The sequence below is a fragment of the Seriola aureovittata genome, chromosome 12, assembly GCF_021018895.1.
Source record: "Seriola aureovittata isolate HTS-2021-v1 ecotype China chromosome 12, ASM2101889v1, whole genome shotgun sequence".
NCBI classification, from domain to species: domain Eukaryota; kingdom Metazoa; phylum Chordata; class Actinopteri; order Carangiformes; family Carangidae; genus Seriola; species Seriola aureovittata.
Genome location: NC_079375.1, coordinates 2035757 through 2056586, shown reverse-complemented (window position 1 = coordinate 2056586; position 20830 = coordinate 2035757). Strand labels below are relative to the sequence as shown.

Here is a 20830-nt window from a genome sequence, read left to right as displayed (position 1 = left end):
TGGAACAAGCTTGGTCAAACTCCTGATCAGGTGTCAAATCTTATTTTTATCAGCTCAACAATTGTAAAGTGTGTCCTTAGCCATTAGATGTGTCTAAGAAGGTCTGCTGGATTTGTATTCTCAACATTTGTCCCATAATGTTCACAAAGTTTATGGTCACTCGACTGAAATGTCCAGGTTCCATCAGATCAACCATTCAGCAGCGTGGTATGGACATCCTGGATCAAGACTAAAGGTTTAAAGCCCTGCTAGCGACACCTTGTGACAAGGTCGCGTCATGCAGTGTTTGAGGTCAAGATCAGTAGCGGTGCTGAAAATGTAAGGATGACAGATCAGGGCCTCTCTGCTAACCTTCATCCTGTGGAGACAGGATTCCAATCAACAGCAAATGTCATGAGAGTCTGGACATGAGTTTTCCAGAAACCTTGTCATGTTTCAGGACGTTAGTCCAGGGACATTTCTGAATGATTGGTGACATTAAAACAGGGGTCAGGGGTCAGCAAAGTCTTCTGTCTTCTAGGGCCCGTGAATATCCACAGTGTTGCGGTACCTCGCTCTGATAAAAGTGTTGGACAGGTAGAAGAGACCCCCAGGCCCCACTGACATCAGGCATATTGTCATGGTGCCCTTCAACATACTGAGTAGTATGAAAAGAGACTGCATCTACACCACATCCCCAACCCAGACAGCTTGACTTCAGGGAATGCTGGGAAGCCAGAGGCAATGACATCATCACACAGATGAGCTGTCAGTCAAATCCACCGTGTATGATTTCTATTGTTGAGGCATTGCCCCTCAGATGGTGACAGCGTGTGTTTTAAAATGTTAAACGTCTGCACAAAAGAAAGTCCCACGTTGTTGTTTGCGTTTTGTTACGTCACAAGTGCAATGTCTGTTTTTTTTTTTTTTTCCTGAGAATGAGGAAGAGGAAAGAAAAGCACAAAACAAGTCAATGGGATAATCATGGCATGAGACTGTAGACCTTCATCCTGCTTCAACAAACCAGCCCCGGGCGCACTGAGCTCTTCTGACCTCATGGTCTCATCAGTATCAGTTCTGTTTGCTGATGTCCAAGACTTCAGTCAATCCATCATCTTATCATTTTGGTGATGCATATAAAGCACTAAACAGGCAATTTAAAATAGTTCTCCTGTAGCCCACAATACCACAGAGAGAACCAGCAGGATGAGTTCCCATGATCCAGTGCCCTCAAAGAAACTGGCATCTTCCAGCTGTTAGCTGTGGATCTCTCATTAAACAGAAATTTTAACGACGCATAGTTTTTATAATAGTTGTTTTTTTGTTGGTGGTTGCAAGACAAAAATGTAACACTGGAGTATCTTGAATGATTTGGACATAACAGAGACAAACTTTAAAGGACCATACAGCTGTTTTAGCCAATTTACTGTCATAGTGACTTTACATCACAGCAAACCAGGTGACAGTGTTTCAGAAAGTTGGATGTACTTTTTCTACTGTTTTCCTGCAACTGAAACTCAAGAGAACATCATCTGTATTGATTATTGTTATGGTAATGATTTCAGATCCTGTGTTGATCCAAAAGAAGATACACTTGTGGTTTTAAGAACCAAAAAACAATCTCAATGATGTTTTACATCTCCTCTCTCAGGCTTCTCTCTGGAGCTCTAGTAACAACAGGTTGGTGAGCCAATCAGAAGAGAGGAGGCTTTGAGCCTCTCTACCGATTGGCTGACTGTTTTCTGAGTGATTGAATAAAAATATAGCAGATTTCAGGTAAACACTCAGAGAAACCAAATCCTGCAAGGGTGGATGGTGGGTCCAGGTGGGTGGGGCTTGGGCTGAGAGCAGTTACAGCTTTGTTGTGACATCACAAAGTTCCAGAAGTCCTGACGGCTGGTTTTAAGGCTCAGTTTCTGAATACAGGCTGTGTGCATTTCTCTGTGGACTGAGGCTTTGATACTTAGTATTACCACAGTATTAATATAGAAGCTAGACCTGATCTATAATCAAACAACACATGGACATCTACCTTTATACTATATGGAGCTTTAACTGCATTACTTACAGTAGTACTTACATATAAAATGAAAGGAAAACAATGGTGGCTGTAGGTAAAATACATCCAAATATATAACCAGGTGCAGCCTGTGTTGCAAAACTATCATGTAGATATGATGTGTAGTTGGAGCTAAAACTTGTGGTGTGGTCCTTTTAAGTGTGTCGAGGTTTTTATTTGTTTACAATGCTCGGCTGCTTTTACCATGAGTTCAAGTGTCTTATTTTTTCAGCTTAGCTTGTGGCTCATGAAACCGTTTGTATGTCACATGACTTTAAAACGTAGTTTTTAGGTTTATTTATTTGCCTTGTTGCCACCACACAACAGTGTGTGTGTGAGTGTGTGTTCTCATCAGTGTGTGTGTGTGTGTGTGTGTGTGTGTGTGTGTGTAGAGAACATTTTCAGCTGCTTTAACCACAGATCCTTTAAATTATTATTTTGCCTTTTACTTGATTTTGAGCTTGAGGTTTACTGAAAGGTGAGCTTTTCCATCTGACTGGAGTTGGTTGTTGGTGGTGGACCTGCGGTGTGGGTCATGTAGACACCAGGCAGGTTGTTTTTATTTGTTTTGTTTTGTTGAACTGTCCAATAGAAAAAAAGCACAGGTTTCAAGATGGCACAATACTGTTAGACTTCAAGGACGGCACACACTGTACAAGGCTGCATTTAAACAGCACAGCACGAGCTCACGGTCGGCTCTACGTTTGGACATGAGGAGGGAATCAGGAAGTCATCTCCCAAAAATCTATTCATTCTTATTCTGCATTATTTTGACATGATGCGGCTGAAAGCGTCAGGGGGTCTGAGGCGTCGCACCCGGACAGACGCCTTCCTCCTGTCGTTGGCCTAATTCACCAGCAGAGGTCCTTGCTGGGTTTATCTTCTCATGCCTCCACATCCGGCAGAAAGTTCATGAAAGCAGTGTTTTAAACGATCGGACGAGGCGTCACTCGAACCCGTCTGTCGGATAAAACTCAGCGGCGACGAGACAGCGTGAAGAGCAGACGTGTCCTCTCTGTGTAAATGCAGCCTTCTGTTATTTCAAAGGGACATCAAAGCATTTCTGTAATACGTTTATTTGCAGTGTCTCCCTGTTAATCCGGTGTAGCCTTCGTTAACTCATCACCATCTCGTGAACACACACACTGAAATATATGATGTATACTGATATCTACTGAACATAAAGCTACCTCAGTTTGTTTCATGGACAGAATACCCTCCACCCTTCATCAGCAATAGATTCCCTGCTGTAGGAGAGGCGACGCTTTAGACCCAACGCAACAGAAATCACAACATTAAGCTGCAGAACACTGAGACGATCATAGTGAAACTGATGAGTAACTGACTCGTTTTCAGCTTTGCAGACAATGTGCCAAACTGAAACTGCAACTGCAACGTTTATTAGAATGGGATTTATGTTCTGGTTTTCCAGATGATTTCCACCTTATTAAATGGGCTTAAATTATTCATTTATACTCATTTTGGCAATATTTTTTAAAAATGAAACTGGATTTTAATTCATCATACAGTTTGCACAGACATGCACAGCGCTGCACTTCACAGCGCTGCACAGTTTTAATGAATCTGACCCTACGGTTTACTTTAAAGAGGTGTGGCGGCAGGAGGGTGTGGTCACAGGAAGGGGAACCCTCCGTTAACGTCCCACAGGTGCTCTCGTTCTCCGGTGTGCGAGTGGTGGTGGGTATCCTGCTCACTGAAGGAAGTGTTTCATAACCAGGGCACACATCAACAGACTCCCTCCCTCACTCTGCTCATAACTCTTATAAGCTGCTTTCTATGTTTAGTTTGCCTTAAAGAGAACAGATTTCTATTTTTGTCTTTATTTCCACCTCATCACCAGGACTTTGTTTGAGGCTGTACTGATAGCACAGCTTGGTTTTCTGGTTAGCCCAGTGTGTGTGTGTGTGTGTGTGTGTGTGTGTGTGTGTGTGTGTGTGTATTCTTCTTACACTATTCAATAGCATAACGTGTCAACAGCAGTTACTGTGCTTATACTAGGACCGAGTCCTTGTCACAGAGGTTGTATAGACCTCAGTCCTCCATCTTTCATCGCCCAGAACCAGAACCTGAGTCTTCGCTGTAGCAAACAGCTGATTCTCTTTCACATCACGTGTGACGATACTATAAAGAAACAAGCTATGTAGAGGAACACAATGTTGGGAAAAAAAAGACATCGTTGTTTCCCCTTCGCTCATCAGCTGCTGTCGGAGAAACGTTTCAGTTTCTCCTTCAGTGCCTCAGTGTGTCTCCGCTGAACGTCTTCATCACGTTATAAATGAGCCTGCAGACGTCTCAGCTGATTGTTTTTGTTACTGTAGGGAGTTACATTAGCAAAACTGCACAACAGCAGGATATAATTAAACATTTATAATATAATATTGAGTAAAGAGTTCCACACAGGTCCATGTTAAAGGCCTTACTGCAGCACTCCCCGACCTTTTCCAACTCATGGCCCAAAATCTCAAAAATGTTGGCAGCCCACATTTGACCCTTAACAATACCGAGGCTAATTAACACGTTCTCAGACACTTTTTATTTTATTGATAACAAACATTCAGGACCGAAGTGAAATCAGGGGAAACTCATTGGACGGTGGAGAGATCACTTGTCTCTGACTCTTTCCTTTTAATTCTTCCTGTTGCTAATCAGATATCTATGTCGATACTTCAGTTTTTGCCATGGATGTAATGTGTTAGCGCACAGTCAGACTGAGATAGCTGAGTATATGATGTGGGCCAGTGGCAACAACATACAAGTTCCTATCACTGGCTTATCACAGTGATAGGCCAAAAAAAAAAAACAATGAAAGAGTGTTAATGTTTAAAACATTTAAAAAAAAAAACATGTAAGTACTGATGCCAGATAGAAGAGTGGGAAAACATCTGTTCCCACCTTCGTGCATGCATGTGCATGGGCGATGCGCAACACATCCAGCACAATCGTTCAGAGCCAGACTCTAGTGGTCAGGAGAGGAACTGCAGGTTATGGCACTTTAGTGTTGGCTCAGCCCTGGTGGCTGATGCTTGGGTTCCCACTCTAAAGGAGGCCGGGACCATCTTTACTGACAACCAGTATGACTTTCTTTTTTTTTTTTTTACCATAGTTTAACTTTTGTAGCCACATTTTGAAAGGCTCTGAACAATGCAATGACACAACCCTCCACAGAACCACGTGTGGGAGCTGGCAATGACACAAACAGTCCTGCTCACATATCCAGCAGACAGCAGCCATGTGGCTGTGTCTCTATGTCCTCTGTAGCTCTGAGATGTGAACAGGCCATGCGTCTGCTTGTGAGCGTCTCTCTGTTCACCAGCTGTCATGGACCAAAGCTCTGCTGCAGAGGGTCTGGAACAACCATGCAAACACAACAGAACAGGAGCGTGGAGGGTCAGGACCAGACCTGTGCAGCTGCAGCCACATCTGGTCCAGATCACTCAGCCTTAGTAGAAGCACAGTAACCAGCAGGCGAATAATGATAAGAGTCCAGTCACACTTGTATAATCATCCTGTACAGATGTCTGTGTAGAGAGTTGGTTGAACATGGAGTACCACAGGTAGTGAAGCGATCAACATAAAAAGCGTATCTGTAAATAAATGTATGCAAAGTGTACATGTTAAAAAAGAACATTCCTCTCTTTGAGTTCTGACTGTGACGGGTGTCTTTAGAGGTCCGACGCCACGCGATGGCTGTAACTATGACGATATGCTACAGAGAAAAAAAAAAAAAAGATTAAATGTGGTGTATGTGGTGTATTAAAAAAAAGATACAAATGTTTAAGACAAAAAAAAAAAAATTGGTCTTTTCAGTAAGTTGCATTGTGATGAAAGTACAATGGGGAAAAATACATTTTATTGTAAAAATAAATCAAGAGTGATGAACATGATCAAAATGACATTTTTGTATATATGGGATTTTTGTAAATTTTTATTTGAATCTAATGCAACGCAAACTACCAAAATTCATTTAATAAAGTACACTGTGGTCATTTTCCTGGACTCTTCTTCATTTGTTCTGGAATTCAGTGACATTGGGGTATAGTTCTCCTCCTCCTCATCTTTATTATTATATTAGCATTGTTTTTGTTATTAATATTCCTACTCAGGGTTATAATATTTTTGGATTCTTCTTTAGTGTTTATCTTTATATTGTCTTGACGTTTTGTTTTCAATTTCGCTTTAGTTTTAATCAGTTTTTTGTTTTTTGAAAATACTCAGTTTTAGTTTTTATTAGTTTCAGTGTTTTAGTTTTTTGTAATATATAGTATTTATCAGGGGTGAGATTCAAAAAGTATAGTGTAATAAAAACTCAGCAAAACATCGAACATTTTTGTGTGAAGCGTAAACATGTAAAGAGACATAAAGATGCAGCCTGAAGTGTTAATGTGTGTACCTGTGTGTGAGGTGATTATTATTAAACTGGGACACAGGCCACCATCTTTTTTTTTTTTTTTTGGAATGAGTAAAAGGCAGTGGAGCTCTTCGCTCGAGCTTTTAGACTCACAGCTGCCTCCTTCTGCATGAAGTGGAAAATCTCCACGGTCGCATGGACCCTGGAGAAAAGAGCGGGACGCCGGTGAATCTGGCGTCTGTAGCAGCTCTGTAAACATTTGCCTCGAAGCCGGAACCCACGAGTCTGATAGACAGTTTTCCAGCTTTCCAGGCATAGCCAGGAAAAAAAAAAAACACACACACACACACAGACAGGAATTCACATTACACATCTTATTAAAATAGATTTATTAACAGTTTGAACTGGATCTCAATATTTAAAAGTGCAACATTTATATTATATTGCCATAATTTAAAAATACATATTAGATCATCTCAACAGAAACAACATAAATATGGAAAAAGGCAACGAGTCGACAGAAGTAAAGCATCCAGTTAAAGTTCAGTCAGACACACAAAGGCTTCTTCTTTAAAGTTGAGTTGGCAGTGATGTTCTGATACTCTGAGGACTACATGTGCAAAACCATCTGTTCATCACAATATTTACTCACATGCACGTATATATATTTACACTGATTATTACACTTTATCTCCAAAGTAGAAAAAGTTACATGACACCTGTTTAGTTTCCAGCTGTGATGATGAAGAACTGAGGATCATATTACTTCTTCATTCATATAAACACACAGTCTGCACTGATGAAGTGAGGAGTCAGTATTTGGACTGATATGATCAATATTACAGTGAAAAGATACGTGAGCTTTGTGAGGGGGACACTGCGCAGGTAGCAAAGTAAATCCGGCCCATACTCGGGCCACATGCTTGTTTTCTTCTGGCCCAGTATACACCCGGTTCCACGGCCCGAATCTGGCCCATATACAGCATGGCTGTAAGATGCTACTTCCACATCTGGAACAATTCTGGCGCCAAAACACAAATAAACTTCCAGCTGTCAGTCAGTACCAAAGGATAACAGCTGGAATCTGTCCAGATGTGGAAGTATATGGGCCAGACTTGGGCTGAACACCGAGGTAGTTGTCGGGCAAGAAGTTTCATTTTCTAGCTGAGTGAAGCACGCACACTCACACTCACACGCACACAAGCACACACGTGCACACACATCTGTTTTTTTACATATGTATCTGTAGTTCAATTTGAAAAAATACTCAGTGATGGATAATAAATGTAATGCACTTCTAACGAAGGTTTGATCAGTTTACTTGTGTTGTGAAGGAGCTCAAAGTGCCGATGCCATCCGGCTTCTGCTTAACAGCTGGACTCATCATTCAAACTGTCATCCATTTGTTTTGTTTTCAACACAATTTAAAGTGACATCTCGTCATACCTTTGTTTTTCTGTCTGTATAAGTCTCCCTCTTTACTAAACATCATCCTGCTGCGCCTTGACCTCCTGTCGGCTCAGTTTGACACCTTCACAGGTTCACCACCACAAAGTCCAATTGTCAGGGCTACTACAACTAACCATTACTTTCATTATTGATTAATCGATAGTTTTTTTTTCTGTCAATTATTCAATTAGTTAAAATGCAAATTCTTAATCAGTTTACACAGATATGTGTATACACATGCACATTTCAGTGAGCATCACTCAGGTAACAGTGGACGGTTCACTGACAGAAAAAAAAAAAGTTTTTGATAAATTATTTGAGCAGAATTCAAAACCTTCCCATCTATGTTCCATAAAGAGGGTTCAGGTCTGACCTGCATGTAATCCCCTCTCTCCCTCCCTGTGCTGTCAGAATACAGGGGAAAAAATGCCCCCCAGTTAAAGTTTTCTAGCATGTGTCATTTGTAGTCAATTATATTAGAAATATCAGCAGATAATTTGTACAACAATGGATAAAATAATAGGAACACCTCTCAATATACTATCATTTCATACAACATAAAGTACAGCTTCATAAAGACCAAAGAGGTGAATCAACACCTCTGTGACAGTCTGACCCAGGCCATGTCTGAATTTCATTTACGAGTCTTACTATTATCTTGTTTAGCCTCTGTGTCTATGTACATAAGTATAATAGGTAATAAAACTTTATAAAATATTTTGGAAAAAAGTTGAAAATTGTCCCAAAAAGTATCTGGACACCAAACGTGCCTGAGGACGTTCTGTCACACCTCCATGTCACAGCTGGTTAACAGAGACATCAACTGGAACATCACTGATTTTGTTTTTAGAGGAAATTATTGTGACAGTTTCCAGGAAGTTAGACAACTAATAAGAGACGTGAAAATAAAAGGTTACCATCATTTCATCCATTAATAAAAGGGTTGGAATATGTCCATATGGTCAATATAAGAAACACTGTGTTACTGTGTAACAAGTTAATCTCACCTACACCATGCTGTCATTCTCCTGTGACCTGAGCTCAGTCAGTGTGTTTCTGTGACTCTGGTTCAGACACTGAACTCCAGCTTTAAAGACATCAAACCTAAACCAGGTCCAGCTCTGGTCCGACCCTGCAGCCTGGTCATTAGTGTGTGTGTGAGTGTGTGTGTGTGACGCTGAAGCTGTGCAAACTCAAAGTGCTGTTACACATCATCAGTACAAGCAGTTGTCTGTAAAGTCACTGCAATCAAACAATTTATAGACTGACCGACATCATGAATCTCCTGTTGACCTTAATGTTCAAACATCTCTGTTCAATAAACTGTCTGAATCCTGCATGTTTTTAACTGACAATCTAACCACAGTTGCCATGGTAGTCAGTGTTACTCCTGTTACAACGGTGTTCAGGCACACCACCGATCACATAACACACCCACCATCATTTTCAACTGGAGGGAATAGAGCCAATCAGGGCTGGCACGGGTTAGCTCCTCATGTCAGCGGGATCCTTCGTTAATCAGCGTATTGGATCCGCCCGACTGCTGCTATGAAAACGTCGAGGGACACAACTGAAGATGTGTTGTAGCTCCAAGAACACCCCCAATTGTTGTGCTGTAACTTCAGGGATTGTAACACCCAGTCCTACTAACAAAGCGTGTATCAGTGGCAGTGCACACGTTCATCAATTTAAAATTTTCACTTGTAAAATACTAGTAATCAATACTCAGTGGGAGATACGGTTATAACCTGACAGCGTAGGCTCTGTGCAGCAGCAGAGTCACATGACAGAGCAGCAGAGCCTGATCATGTGACTAGAGGAGAGCTGACCTGCAGGACGATGGTGGAGGATCGGGTGTCAAAGTGAAAAACAAAAGCTCCGTTTCACATTTAAACTCACCACCAGACGCACAAAGTGAATCTGAAAACTGTCTGATGAAGGTGGTAACACCTCTTCTCTACAGATATTCACACGTGTCTCAAGGTCTTGATGTCCGGTGAGATCAGTAACACCTGTGTTGTAACGAGTGCATTTTACCCAGTGTCGTCCCTACATCTAACGTCACAACAACTCTGATATAGTGTCTCTGTGTACCGATAAAAACAATGATCTTTTTATTAATCTTCTTCTGAGGTCTGATTATTGTCAAGTCTGATATCACTGTAGGAAGTCTGGCTTTAATCAGATGCATCCTGGGAAAAAGGAAGTCCGTGTAGACAAAAATACACATCTGAAACGTGCAATATAAACGTCACGCATGTGAAAAGAGCCTCAGCTGCAGTCAGTCAGTGGTGTGGGGGGGGGGGGGGGGGGGGGGGCAGTGAAGAAACCGTGCAAATATTCCACCACACCTGTGCACGCTGCAGCGCTCTGATCACACGCTGGACAGTTTGTCTGTGGCGGTTCTGCTGGTGTTAACGCTCTTTGTGTTTGGTGTAGAACCTCTCGAACAAAGCTCGCAGGATGTTCCCCGGGATCTTCTGGTGCTGGTCTATCAGAGACCGGACCGCCTGCTGCACCTGCAGAGACAGAACCTCCGTCAGCCACGTCCAGTAGACACATGATGAGATGCCAGCTATTGTTTAGTGACGTGTTTGGCTGGACGGATTCAACAATGTCATTGTTAGAACAAACAAAAAATACAATAATAGATTTAGTTAAAGGCTTTTAGCCTTTAGCCTTTAAGTAGCTCTGAAACTGTGCACTTTGCACTATTGATGTCAGTGGTTGGTTGATACATTTGGAAGAAGTAGAAGACTGTGGTGTGTGTTTGTGTTTGTATTTGTGATATTAATCTATTACTATTCCATCTTATTTTACTATCATTTTTTAACATGTTCTTTATCATTATTATTAATAGCAATTAGTAATAGAAGAGAAGAGAAGAGAAGAGAAGAGAAGAGAAGAGAAGAGAAGGGGGAAGAGAAGAGAAGAGAAGAGAAGAGAGGAGAAGAGAGGAGAAGAGAAGAGAAGGGGGAAGAGAAGGGAAGAGAAGAGAGGAGAGGAGAAGAGAGGAGAAGAGAAGAGAAGGGGGGAAGAGAAGAGAAGGGGGGGAAGAGAAGAGAAGAGAAGGGGGGGAAGAGAAGAGAAGAGAAGAGAAGGGGGGGAAGAGAAGAGAAGAGAAGAGAGGAGAAGAGAAGAGAGGAGAAGAGAGGAGAAGAGAGGAGAAGAGAAGAGAAGGGGGGAAGAGAAGAGAAGGGAGGAGAAGAGAAGAGAAGAGGAGAAGAGAAGAGAAGAGAAGAGAAGAGAAGAGAAGGGGGGAAGAGAAGAGAAGAGAGGAGAGGAGAAGAGAGGAGAAGAGAGGGGGAGAAGAGAGGAGAAGAGGGGAGAGGAGAAGAAAAGCTGTCAGCAGGACATCAGCTTCAGTGGACTCACTCTCTCTGCCAGCTCTGCAGCATCTATGTTGGGGTCGTAGGGGATGGGGTCACCGAGGAAGGTCCTGAACTTCACAGGAAATCCTCCATAAACTGGAGCCGCAGGGAGACGAAACCTCTCGTACAGCCAACGAAAAAACCCTGAGAGAGAGAGAGAGAGAGAGAGAGAGAGAGAGAGAGAGAGAGAGAGTTACATGGAGAAACAAAGAGAGGAGTGACATAACACTCAGCCAATCAGATTCACATCCGCCTGAGTCAGGTCAGTTCACTTTGATCCACCCTGTGTTCAGGATGAGTCTGGACATCCTCCATGTGGGGACTCTAAGCACTGTGTGTGTATCACAGTCTGATACATCTCAGTCCTCTGACACACACATGTTCCTTCATTACTATCAACACACACTTTGACTCACACATACACTGTGTGTCACTCCACTCTCCACACAGGACAGACACAACAACGCCAACATACAACGTGCATGTGGAACGACACAACTCCTGTGTGTGTGTGTGTGTGTGTGTGTGTGTGTGTGTGTGTGTGTGTGTGTGTGAGATTGAGTCTTGTGTGAACCTGGCAGTGTGTGTCGTCTTTGTGATTTCACTTACTGAGTGTTCCCAGAGACCTGAAGCCTTCCCGCACATTCTGAGTAAACATTGGAATGACTGGCTGAAAGAGAGAGAGAGGGCAGAGGAAGAGAGGATCAGAGAGGATCAGAGAGGAAGAGGAAGATGAGTGAGGACGATGCTGCAGCTGTTCAGTTCACTGGACAAACATTAATCACTTTGATTAGCTGTTATTAAAAGTGATGCATGCTGTGAGGAATATGAAATGATGAAACTTTCTACAAACACATGACACACTGAACGACATGTGCACACACAAACTAACAATGATTCTACATGTCTGTTATTACAGAGCTGCTGCTTTTCATCCATGAATTTTTAGCTGGTTGATTTTAGCAACATGGCTACAGTGCCACCTGTTAGTGAACTGCCTCCTTATATATGACCCACAGTGTGTGTGCCAGGCAGAGGGCTCTGCCCAGACACCAGTATCATCAGACTTCTGCTGGCAGAACATGCTAAGACACAGTGGGTCATGTGATCAATTACGCCAGGACACTTAGATCTGATCGGTTATTTTCAGACACTGCTGACTGTTTGAAACAACTTTTAATGAAACATTATTCAATATTCGATACAAAAACAACAAAACAATACCAAATAAATAATGTTAATGGAGGTAGGGCATGTGGTGGACTATGGCACAGCATACAAACAGATGGATGGACATAAGGAACAATACATGGAAAACCACTAGCTCAATAATTTGCAGAGAGTAGCGCTGGAAAATTTATAACACCTTTCAACCAAGCAGCAAGTTCTCTACGGAGGTGGAGAAGCCAACCACACCCATATCTTTCAGTCCTGCCCTGTTCTGCAGAAATACTGGATGGAAGTAAGTATAATATAATAATAACAACAGCACTGCAATTAATTAAATGTATAAAACTGAGATAATTAATCACAGGATCAGGAATCTAGCAAAAGTATTTGACATAAGATGGACGAGGATCCGGAAAACAAATATTATATAAAATTAAAATTAATTTTAAAAAACAAAGGGAGAGGGGAAAGAAAGGGGGAGGGGATGGGAGGGAGGAGAAAGGAATGAGAACAACTATATAGTTTAAAATGAGTTCAACCTTATTCATTGTATTTTCTTCTCTCTTTCTCTCTCTCTCTCTCTCTCTCTTCTTTATTCTTATGAATTAATGTATCTTCTTAAATTTACTCAGCTAAAGTATGTATGTGTATGTATGGTTTTTTTTGGTGGGGTGGGGGGATATATGCTCATAGAGTTGTTAACTCCTTCTGTAAGGGAATTCAATCTAACAAATAAAAAAAACAAAGTAAATAATTCTACATACAATAAGGTTCAGTAAGGATTTCCACAGCAGGGAACAGACCGTGTTGCATCAGTCTTTCAAGGCGACCAAAAACATTCTCCACATCTCTACTGAACACTGTAATGTGCTGTCTGAAAGAAACTGATGGGATTCCTAAGAGAACTGACCACATCTCCCACCGTGTCTGTCAAGTGGAATTTACGAAAAATAACGGCGACTCACCACTTGAGAGTCGATGGCGACCTGAGCGAAGCCTTTGCGTTTGCCCCAGAGCAGAGGGTAGTTCTCATCACTGAGCAGAGCCTCCCTCACTCCTCCCGGAGAAATGCCCAGCAGGTGGCCGTTCCTCAGAGCCCGCACACACTCCTCCTGAGGACCGTGGATCACGCTGAACACCTCCAGCAGTAACTTGAAGCCTGAGAGGAAACGGGGGGGGGGGGGGGAATCAGACGAGACGGGGGAGGGACGCAGCAGATTCGGAAAAAAGAGCCGATGGGGAGGGAAAAGAAATTCCGGAAAAACCAGTTGAGTTGCAGAGGAAAGCTGAGTATGTGGGTGAGGGTTAGTGCGTACACGGTATGTGTGAAGAGGGTGACGTCACACCCACAGGTGAGTTTAAACTGGTGCAACGCCTCTATAGCACCTGTTAGTTAATGTGAACAAACATGCTGCAGAAGCATTCAGTAATCAGCTGTAACTATGAAAAATAAATACATCACTGTAACTCCATATACCTTTATTTGTAATTAAGAATAGAAGCAAGTCACATGCTTCATCTTGATCATCATTTATTCACCAAGTCTCTTTCCATTGCACTTTGTTGCGTTTTTGCTTTTATCAACACACATATTGAGGTTTAATGTTTAAGTTTTAGCCAAGCCCTGATGTGTGCGACAGAAGCTATGGTAAGTGTATGTGTGTTCACATGTGTGAAACGGAGTGAGCACCTGGGATCTTGAAGAGGAAGTGGTCAGCTACAGAGTGGCAGGTCCGTCCCTTCTGGATGATGACACTAGCCAGGAAGTAGTAGTAGTCGATGGGAATCGCTCCATGGTAGTAAACGATCAGCGCTGGGCCTTTGTCGGGGATCTTCTCCATCCCGTGGATCTCGTAGCCTGGAACACATGAGGCGTACGTGTTATTTCTTTAAGAGCTGTGGCCATGAACAATCAGTAACCTGCAGCTTAAAAACAAGTGTTTCCTTATATATCGCGCTAACACACGAGCATCACGGCCGTCAAATATCCAACTGTTTACTGTCGTCTTTCCCGTAGATCTAAACGCAGATGTCGCTTTAGTCACTGTTACTATGGAAACACCAGCTGAGCATCTCTATGACTGAAGCTCCTGCCATCTGAACCCCAACACTGAACTCTAGACGGATCTTTTCCCCTTGATACAGAATCAGAATCAACTGGACCCCATCAACATTTTCGTACCCGCCACAGAGCATGATGGGATGTTAACTGCCTCATTGTACCCTGCAGTGCACCTGCGTGGAAGCATCTGCATTCATTGGGTTTCTCCACTCGTTTATTCAGCTTTGTCCTTTCATTTATCAGTCTGTATTTCTCTCTTACAGGACTTTCGAACAGTGACTTGGCGTAGCAGGAAAAGCACAGGAGTTACATTAGTGTCTGAATACTTATGTCTATGTGATATTTCAGTTTTTAATTTTTAGTAAATTGTTCAAATTTTTTAAGTTCTGTTTTCACCTTGTCATCATGGAGTATTGAGTGTAGAGTGATGAGGGAAAATGGGGCTGCAACAAAATAAAATGTATAAAAATGGAAGGGGTCTGAAGAATTTGGAGCTTAACTGAAAGAACACTGAGCATCTTTGACACCAACGTTTCCTCTGGGATGAACAAAGTTTGTTATATTATCTTAACCGTGTCCTTACTGACCTCCTTCACCTCAGAATCTTTCTCCTTTGTCGTTTCTTCTTGTTGACTGTAGGTGTATAACTGTTGTCTGAATGCTATGTGACAGAATCTTACCGTGCCATATGGCTCCATGTCCGTCCCACAGAGTAGCCAGGGTCTTCCTGGCTCCATCCCACAGGTTGTTGCAGTAAGCTTCCCTCAGCTGATTCTTCCTCTGTTCAGAACAATAGCAACAGATTCTAACATCCTGTATGGCTCTCATTTCTACGGTGGCCCTGAGAGCTCAGCGCACTGCGACTTAAGAAAACACATGCAAAGACACAAACGTGCTACAAATTCAGTCCCACAACACGTGTTTCCAGCACAGAAGCGTGGGGGTTCAGGTCCAACCCAGGGCCCTCTGCTCCATATCATCCTCTGTCTCTCTCTCTCTGTCCCTGTCTTCATGTCTCTCTCTCTCTCTCTCTCTCTCCTGTCTTCATGTCTCTCTCTCTCTCTCCCTGACTTCATGTCTCTCTCTCTCTCTCCTGTCTTCATGTCTCTCTCTCTCTCTCCCTGTCTTCATGTCTCTCTCTCTCTCTCTCTCTCCTGTCTTCATGTCTCTCTCTCTCTCTCCCTGTCTTCATGTCTCTCTCTCTCTCTCTCTCTCTCCCTGACTTCATGTCTCTCTCTCTCACTCCTGTCTTCATGTCTCTCTCTCTCTCTCTCTCTCTCTCTCTCCCTGACTTCATGTCTCTCTTCTCTCTCCCTCTCTATCGCTCTCTCCCTGACTTCATGTCTCTGTCTCTCTCCCTCTCTCTCTCTCCTGTCTCCCTGACTTCATGTCTCTCTTCTCTCTCCCTCTCTATCGCTCTCTCCCTGACTTCATGTCTCTGTCTCTCTCCCTCTCTCTCTCTCCTGTCTCCCTGACTTCATGTCTCTGTCTCACGCTCTCTCTCTCTCTCCTGTCTCCCTGACTTCATGTCTCTGTCTCACGCTCTCTCTCTCTCTCTCTCTCCTGTCTCCCTGACTTCATGTCTGTCTCACGCTCTCTCTCTCTCTCTCTCTCTCCTGTCTCCCTGACTTCATGTCTCTGTCTCACGCTCTCTCTCTCTCTCTCTCTCCCTGACTTCATGTCTCTCTCTCTCTCTCTCTCTCCTTGACTTCATCTCTCTCTCTCTCTCGTCTCCCTGACTTCATGTCTCTGTCTCTCTCCCTCTCTCTCTCCCTGATTTTCATGTCTCTCTCTCTCTCCTGTCCTCCTGACTTCATCTCTCTCTCTCTCTCTCTCTCTCTCTCTCTCTCTCTCTCTCTCTCTCTCTCTCTCTCTCTCTCTCTCTCTCTCTCTCTCTCTCTCTCTCTCTCTCTCTCTCCTGTCCTCCTGACTTCATGTCTCTCTCTCTCTCTCGCTGTATTGGAAGTAAGGCAAAAAATAACAGTGATGAACCTGGCTGGGAAACACTTGTTATTGAATTAATTGAACAAGTGCGTCCCAGCCAGGTTCATCACTTTTCAGTGTTGAAACACTTCCTTTGTGTTGTGTGAATTTGCAGTGCACGTGTTGTCAAATTGATGAAGATGTTTCCTGAATTTGCAGTGTGTTTGTGTCTTTGCACGTGTTTTCTTAAGTCGCAGTGTGTTGAGCTCTCAGGGACACCGTACATTTCAGTGGTTTGGTCCAAAACGTATTACTCCAACTATTCACCTTTGTTTAAGCTTCATTTCAGCGACTGGTGCTGGACGTGCCAGTCAACAGATCAGGTCAACTGTTCAGAAACTCAGCATTACTCTTAGATACCCTTCAGGTGCATAACTTGCAAATACATATACGAATAGAAAAACATTAGTTAAACAATAGTTAATATTGAATCAATTGCCTATGTATAAGCTAATGACCAGGGTAGGTATTCACAAAGCATCCTAACTTGCCGATTCAGGAGAAACTTCTACAAATAATCAGCGTGTCAGTCCTAACTTTAGGACTCCTCATTTTTCTGACTAACAGCTGTTCACAAAGTCACATAGCGCTAAAAGTAGCTCCTAAGTCTGGGAGAAGGTAGAAGCAGTGGAGAGGACTCCTAACTCACTGAGACCAAATCACAAAGAGTCTTAAAGAGCTGCTGTCATTCCACGTCACAGTGTTCTGGAAACACGATGCTGAATTACCTACAAGATACGACTCAGTCACGAGGGAATAATGATCGTTGTGAAGGAGCAATAGCATCTCCAACTGAAAACAACCCGATCAGTGCGGAAAGGAAGTGTTCGGCAACACTGCGTTGCTTAGCAACAGAGAAAAGGCGAACTATTCACCAAACAATAAATGTTTAATGCATTACTCTGACAGTATTCTACCACTGTGAACTTTACCAACAGATGACTCAACAGCGGGTGCTCAAATGTCCACAACATTTACAGAGCTTTATTTTCCCGTTGTTCATTTCCTCTGTGCTATTCTGTAACTTATCTGTTCAGTTCAGAGTTTAGAGCTGCCTGCTCGAGATGTTGGAGCAGCTGAACAAAGGCTCCGGCCTGTGATCCCATGAATCAACTCTGAGCTGACTACTTTAACTTGTAGTTTGAGGATGTTCAGTTCAAACCTGTACTGCTGACTGTTTGTCACTGTGCTCATTTAACAGACCCTTTGGTCACATTCTGTCGAATTATGTGAAGGTTAAAAAGTGAGTAGTACACACGTATCATGTTATAACACCAGGCTTTATCAGAACGTAAGATGCATTTTAGAGGCAGCTATTTATGTCTATCTCCTTCTGTTTGATATGTACAGTTGCTCATAGCGTATTTTAGTATGAAGCCACATGATCCGATTCCATTTGCCCTATTAAAGTTACGGCATTATGTATTAATACACATGCAACGCTTCCTGTAATCGTTTCAAATTAAAAGCCCTCTAGTGTTTCAGTGGGCAGAAACCTTTTATCTCTTAACAGGACTTTTATTGCTGTGCTGCAGTAAGCGTATTGTCTCCTTTCCGGTAACACACAAGTATCATGTTATAGCACCAGCCTTTATTATTTATGACTAAAAATACTGGATGGCAGGTAAATCATTTGTGAGCGCCCGGTAAACGACACGAGCTGTGATTCACTGTTCATGCGGTGCAGGAGGAGCGTGTGCGTACCTTATAGACATGGAGGAAGAGTATACTCAGGTAAAGGAGGATGACGATGAGGAAGGGCACGATGAAGACGATGGCCAGAGGGGTGAAGACCCACAGCAGGTACTCCAGAACACTCAGGTAGTCCTCCAGCTGACCAAGCCCTGCCCATTCCTCCCATGCGTGAAACACACACATCTGTGGAGCCACAAAGACACACACAATACTTAGATCCACCACCGCAGACACAAACATCTCAGCAGCTACTGGACGATGCTGCGAACATACAGTAGCTGTACGGGTTAGTCTTGTTGTCAAATCATTTTTTCAATGACTTGAGCAACACATACGGATTTCTATTCTCCCCCATTGTAGTGGATTCATGGTTAACAAGAGGTGGATATCTGAGCAAATCAACACCAATATCAGCATTGGTGTTAAATGAGAAAAAAAGGGGATTTGGGTGAACTGACCCTTTAAGCAGGCACACTAAGCTGTGAGTGTATTGGGAGTCTATACACATACACACATAACACACACACAGTTGCTGTCCCAACAGATGCTACAACGTGAGAAATAAATGCTGTTTAACAATGTACTGATTAGAGCTGCGCAATTAATCAAATTATAATCGAAAATTGCACTGTGGCTAAGTGAACTATCCAGATCACAGGATCCGCAGGTTCTTTGATGAAGGAAAACTGCGTCACAGCATTTTTAGCACCATACGTGTTGTGATGCTACAGAGACGCCCCGGCCAACAAATCACATTCTCCAGACGTGAAGGAACATGTTCGTTTGGTACGAGACCAACAACAAAGAAATCACATCAACAGTTTTATAGTTTTTTTCAGTGAAAATAAAATGTAAAAATGACAATTGCAACTGAAATTGAAATATCTAATTTCAGCTCAAACTATCAAACTGTCCTACATTCAAATCCAGACTGCAGAGTATGGATCTGTGCCAGAGGGCTTACAACTCATCCATGGACTGACAAAGTTGACTATGATGCAATAAGCAAAAACTCTTCAGGTCGAGCATTTCAAACCATAAACTATACCAAAGCAAACTTGAGGACCATGTCATCAAATGAGAAGTTTATTCATTATTATATAAATACTATATAATTATATAATTGTATTTTATGTTTGAGGTATAACTGATGTTGCCACTAAACAGCTGTTCAAAGTTTTATACTGTCACATGCCAAGGTTCAATGTCCAGTAAGCAAACAGTGAAATGAGAGTCAGACTTTGCAGCTGGACAGAAGAAAAGAAAGTTATATTGTGATGTTCAAATATTTGCGAATATCAGCCAAAGCCGAGTGAGTGATGAATTCCCTGTCAGTTCACTAATTTATTCATTATGAATACAATAGTTATCGTACATTTGGCTACTTTTACCTGAGCGCTGAAACCATTTCTATTGCCTGATATACAGCTTGTTCTTTCAACCAATGCAGAAATGTCTTACATTTAACAATAAGCCGAGCGTATCTCTCTTAGTAAAAGTTACAATACATTACATTCATATGGCAGTGTGACACACACGAGGAGCAGTCTGGCGTTCAGTGTCTTCCTCAAACACCAACAACCCTGCAATGAATGACCAACCCGCTCTAACAACTGAGCTGCTGCCGCCTCATCATGTAACTGTAATCACAAACCCTGATCCGATCAAGTAGACACTCGTAATCAACTCTTTCTTTAAGTAATTCAAACAAAATCTCTGCATGAACACAGCCTAATGTACAGAGAGAACAAACAGTGCCAGTACTAAACAGACAGGGTTCATACCAGGAGAGAGACCGTGTCCTCTGCTGTGGTCAGGCAGGACTGGTTCCCAATGTCGGACATCCTGCTGACAGAGAGGCTGCAGACAGGATCGGGCAGTCCGGCAGCCTCAGGGGGAAGGATCCCTCTGCATGGAGAGCATCTGCTGCTGTACACAGTCAACTACAGGAGGGGACAAGGAAACACCACTCAGTACAATAACTCCATTCATCCATGAGCGGAAACATTTCCTGTTACACTGCATTTAATTTAGGTATAATACACATGTAAGTGTCAGGTCAACAGAGGCACATTTGAGGGGTTTTGAATGATTCGTCAGGAACAGTTTGTAGAACAGTAAGTAGTAAGATTCAGTAAAAACGGGTGCTACCGAGACACGACACCGAGCCCTGTTATTGTACTGACAGCTGTGCTGTATGTCATTTAATGGAAGTTAGCTTTAGTGTGTGGATTAATGTTACAGCCTAGCTAAGAGGAGAAGACCCGTGAAGAAACTACACACTACAGCTGTAGCCAGGGGCCGCGGTAAAACTCTCAGCTAACTGAGGTTAAATGAGCGGAAATGGAAAATCAGAGAGTTGACAGCAGCCTTCAGAGTAAACGTCACCAAACACCGAAGACGTTACCTTGGACAGTCACCCGGTAAACTGAGCCATTAAACCACACCACTGTTCATTTAATGTCACACCAAAACACCAAACACATATATAGCTGTTAGCTGACAGCGGTCCTGGTCCTGACCCCGGAGCGCTTTGGCTGTGACACAGTCCGGTGTTAGAGTGTTTCGGAGTCCCTGGAAAACTACGGTACCCGCAGATAAGTTCCGCTCACCAGCAGCAAAACATGAAAATTAAACTTCCGTTTCGACCATGGAGCGCACGTCTTTGACCTTCAAAATAAAAGCGCAAAACA

At 42.8% G+C, this 20830-nt stretch overlaps 1 protein-coding gene across 1 annotated transcript; it reads right to left on the bottom strand.

Moving 5' to 3' along the window:
• Positions 1-6779: 6779 nt before the first annotated feature.
• tmem68 (transmembrane protein 68) lies at positions 6780-20690 on the bottom strand. Its single transcript, XM_056391410.1, has 9 exons — positions 20545-20690; positions 19922-20080; positions 18147-18320; positions 15140-15239; positions 14088-14255; positions 13363-13556; positions 11837-11897; positions 11232-11371; positions 6780-10375 (listed from the first exon to the last, which is right to left on the bottom strand). The coding sequence occupies exons 2-9, from the start codon at positions 19979-19981 to the stop codon at positions 10271-10273; spliced, it is 1002 nt and encodes a 333-aa protein (XP_056247385.1). The 5' UTR covers positions 19982-20080; positions 20545-20690; the 3' UTR covers positions 6780-10270.
• Between the last annotated feature and the right edge of the window lie 140 nt (positions 20691-20830).

Bases quoted from the DNA above. Each gene is read 5' to 3' on its own strand.
- tmem68 (XM_056391410.1), bottom strand. From the start codon at position 19,981: ATGTCCGACATTGGGAACCAGTCCTGCCTGACCACAGCAGAGGACACG. The intron at 18,321-19,921 runs GTATGAACCCTG...GTGGCTCCACAG, and splicing joins AGGACACGGTCTCTCTCCTG to ATGTGTGTGTTTCACGCATG. The intron at 11,372-11,836 runs GTAAGTGAAATC...TCTCTCTCTCAG, and splicing joins CAGGTCTCTGGGAACACTCA to GGTTTTTTCGTTGGCTGTAC.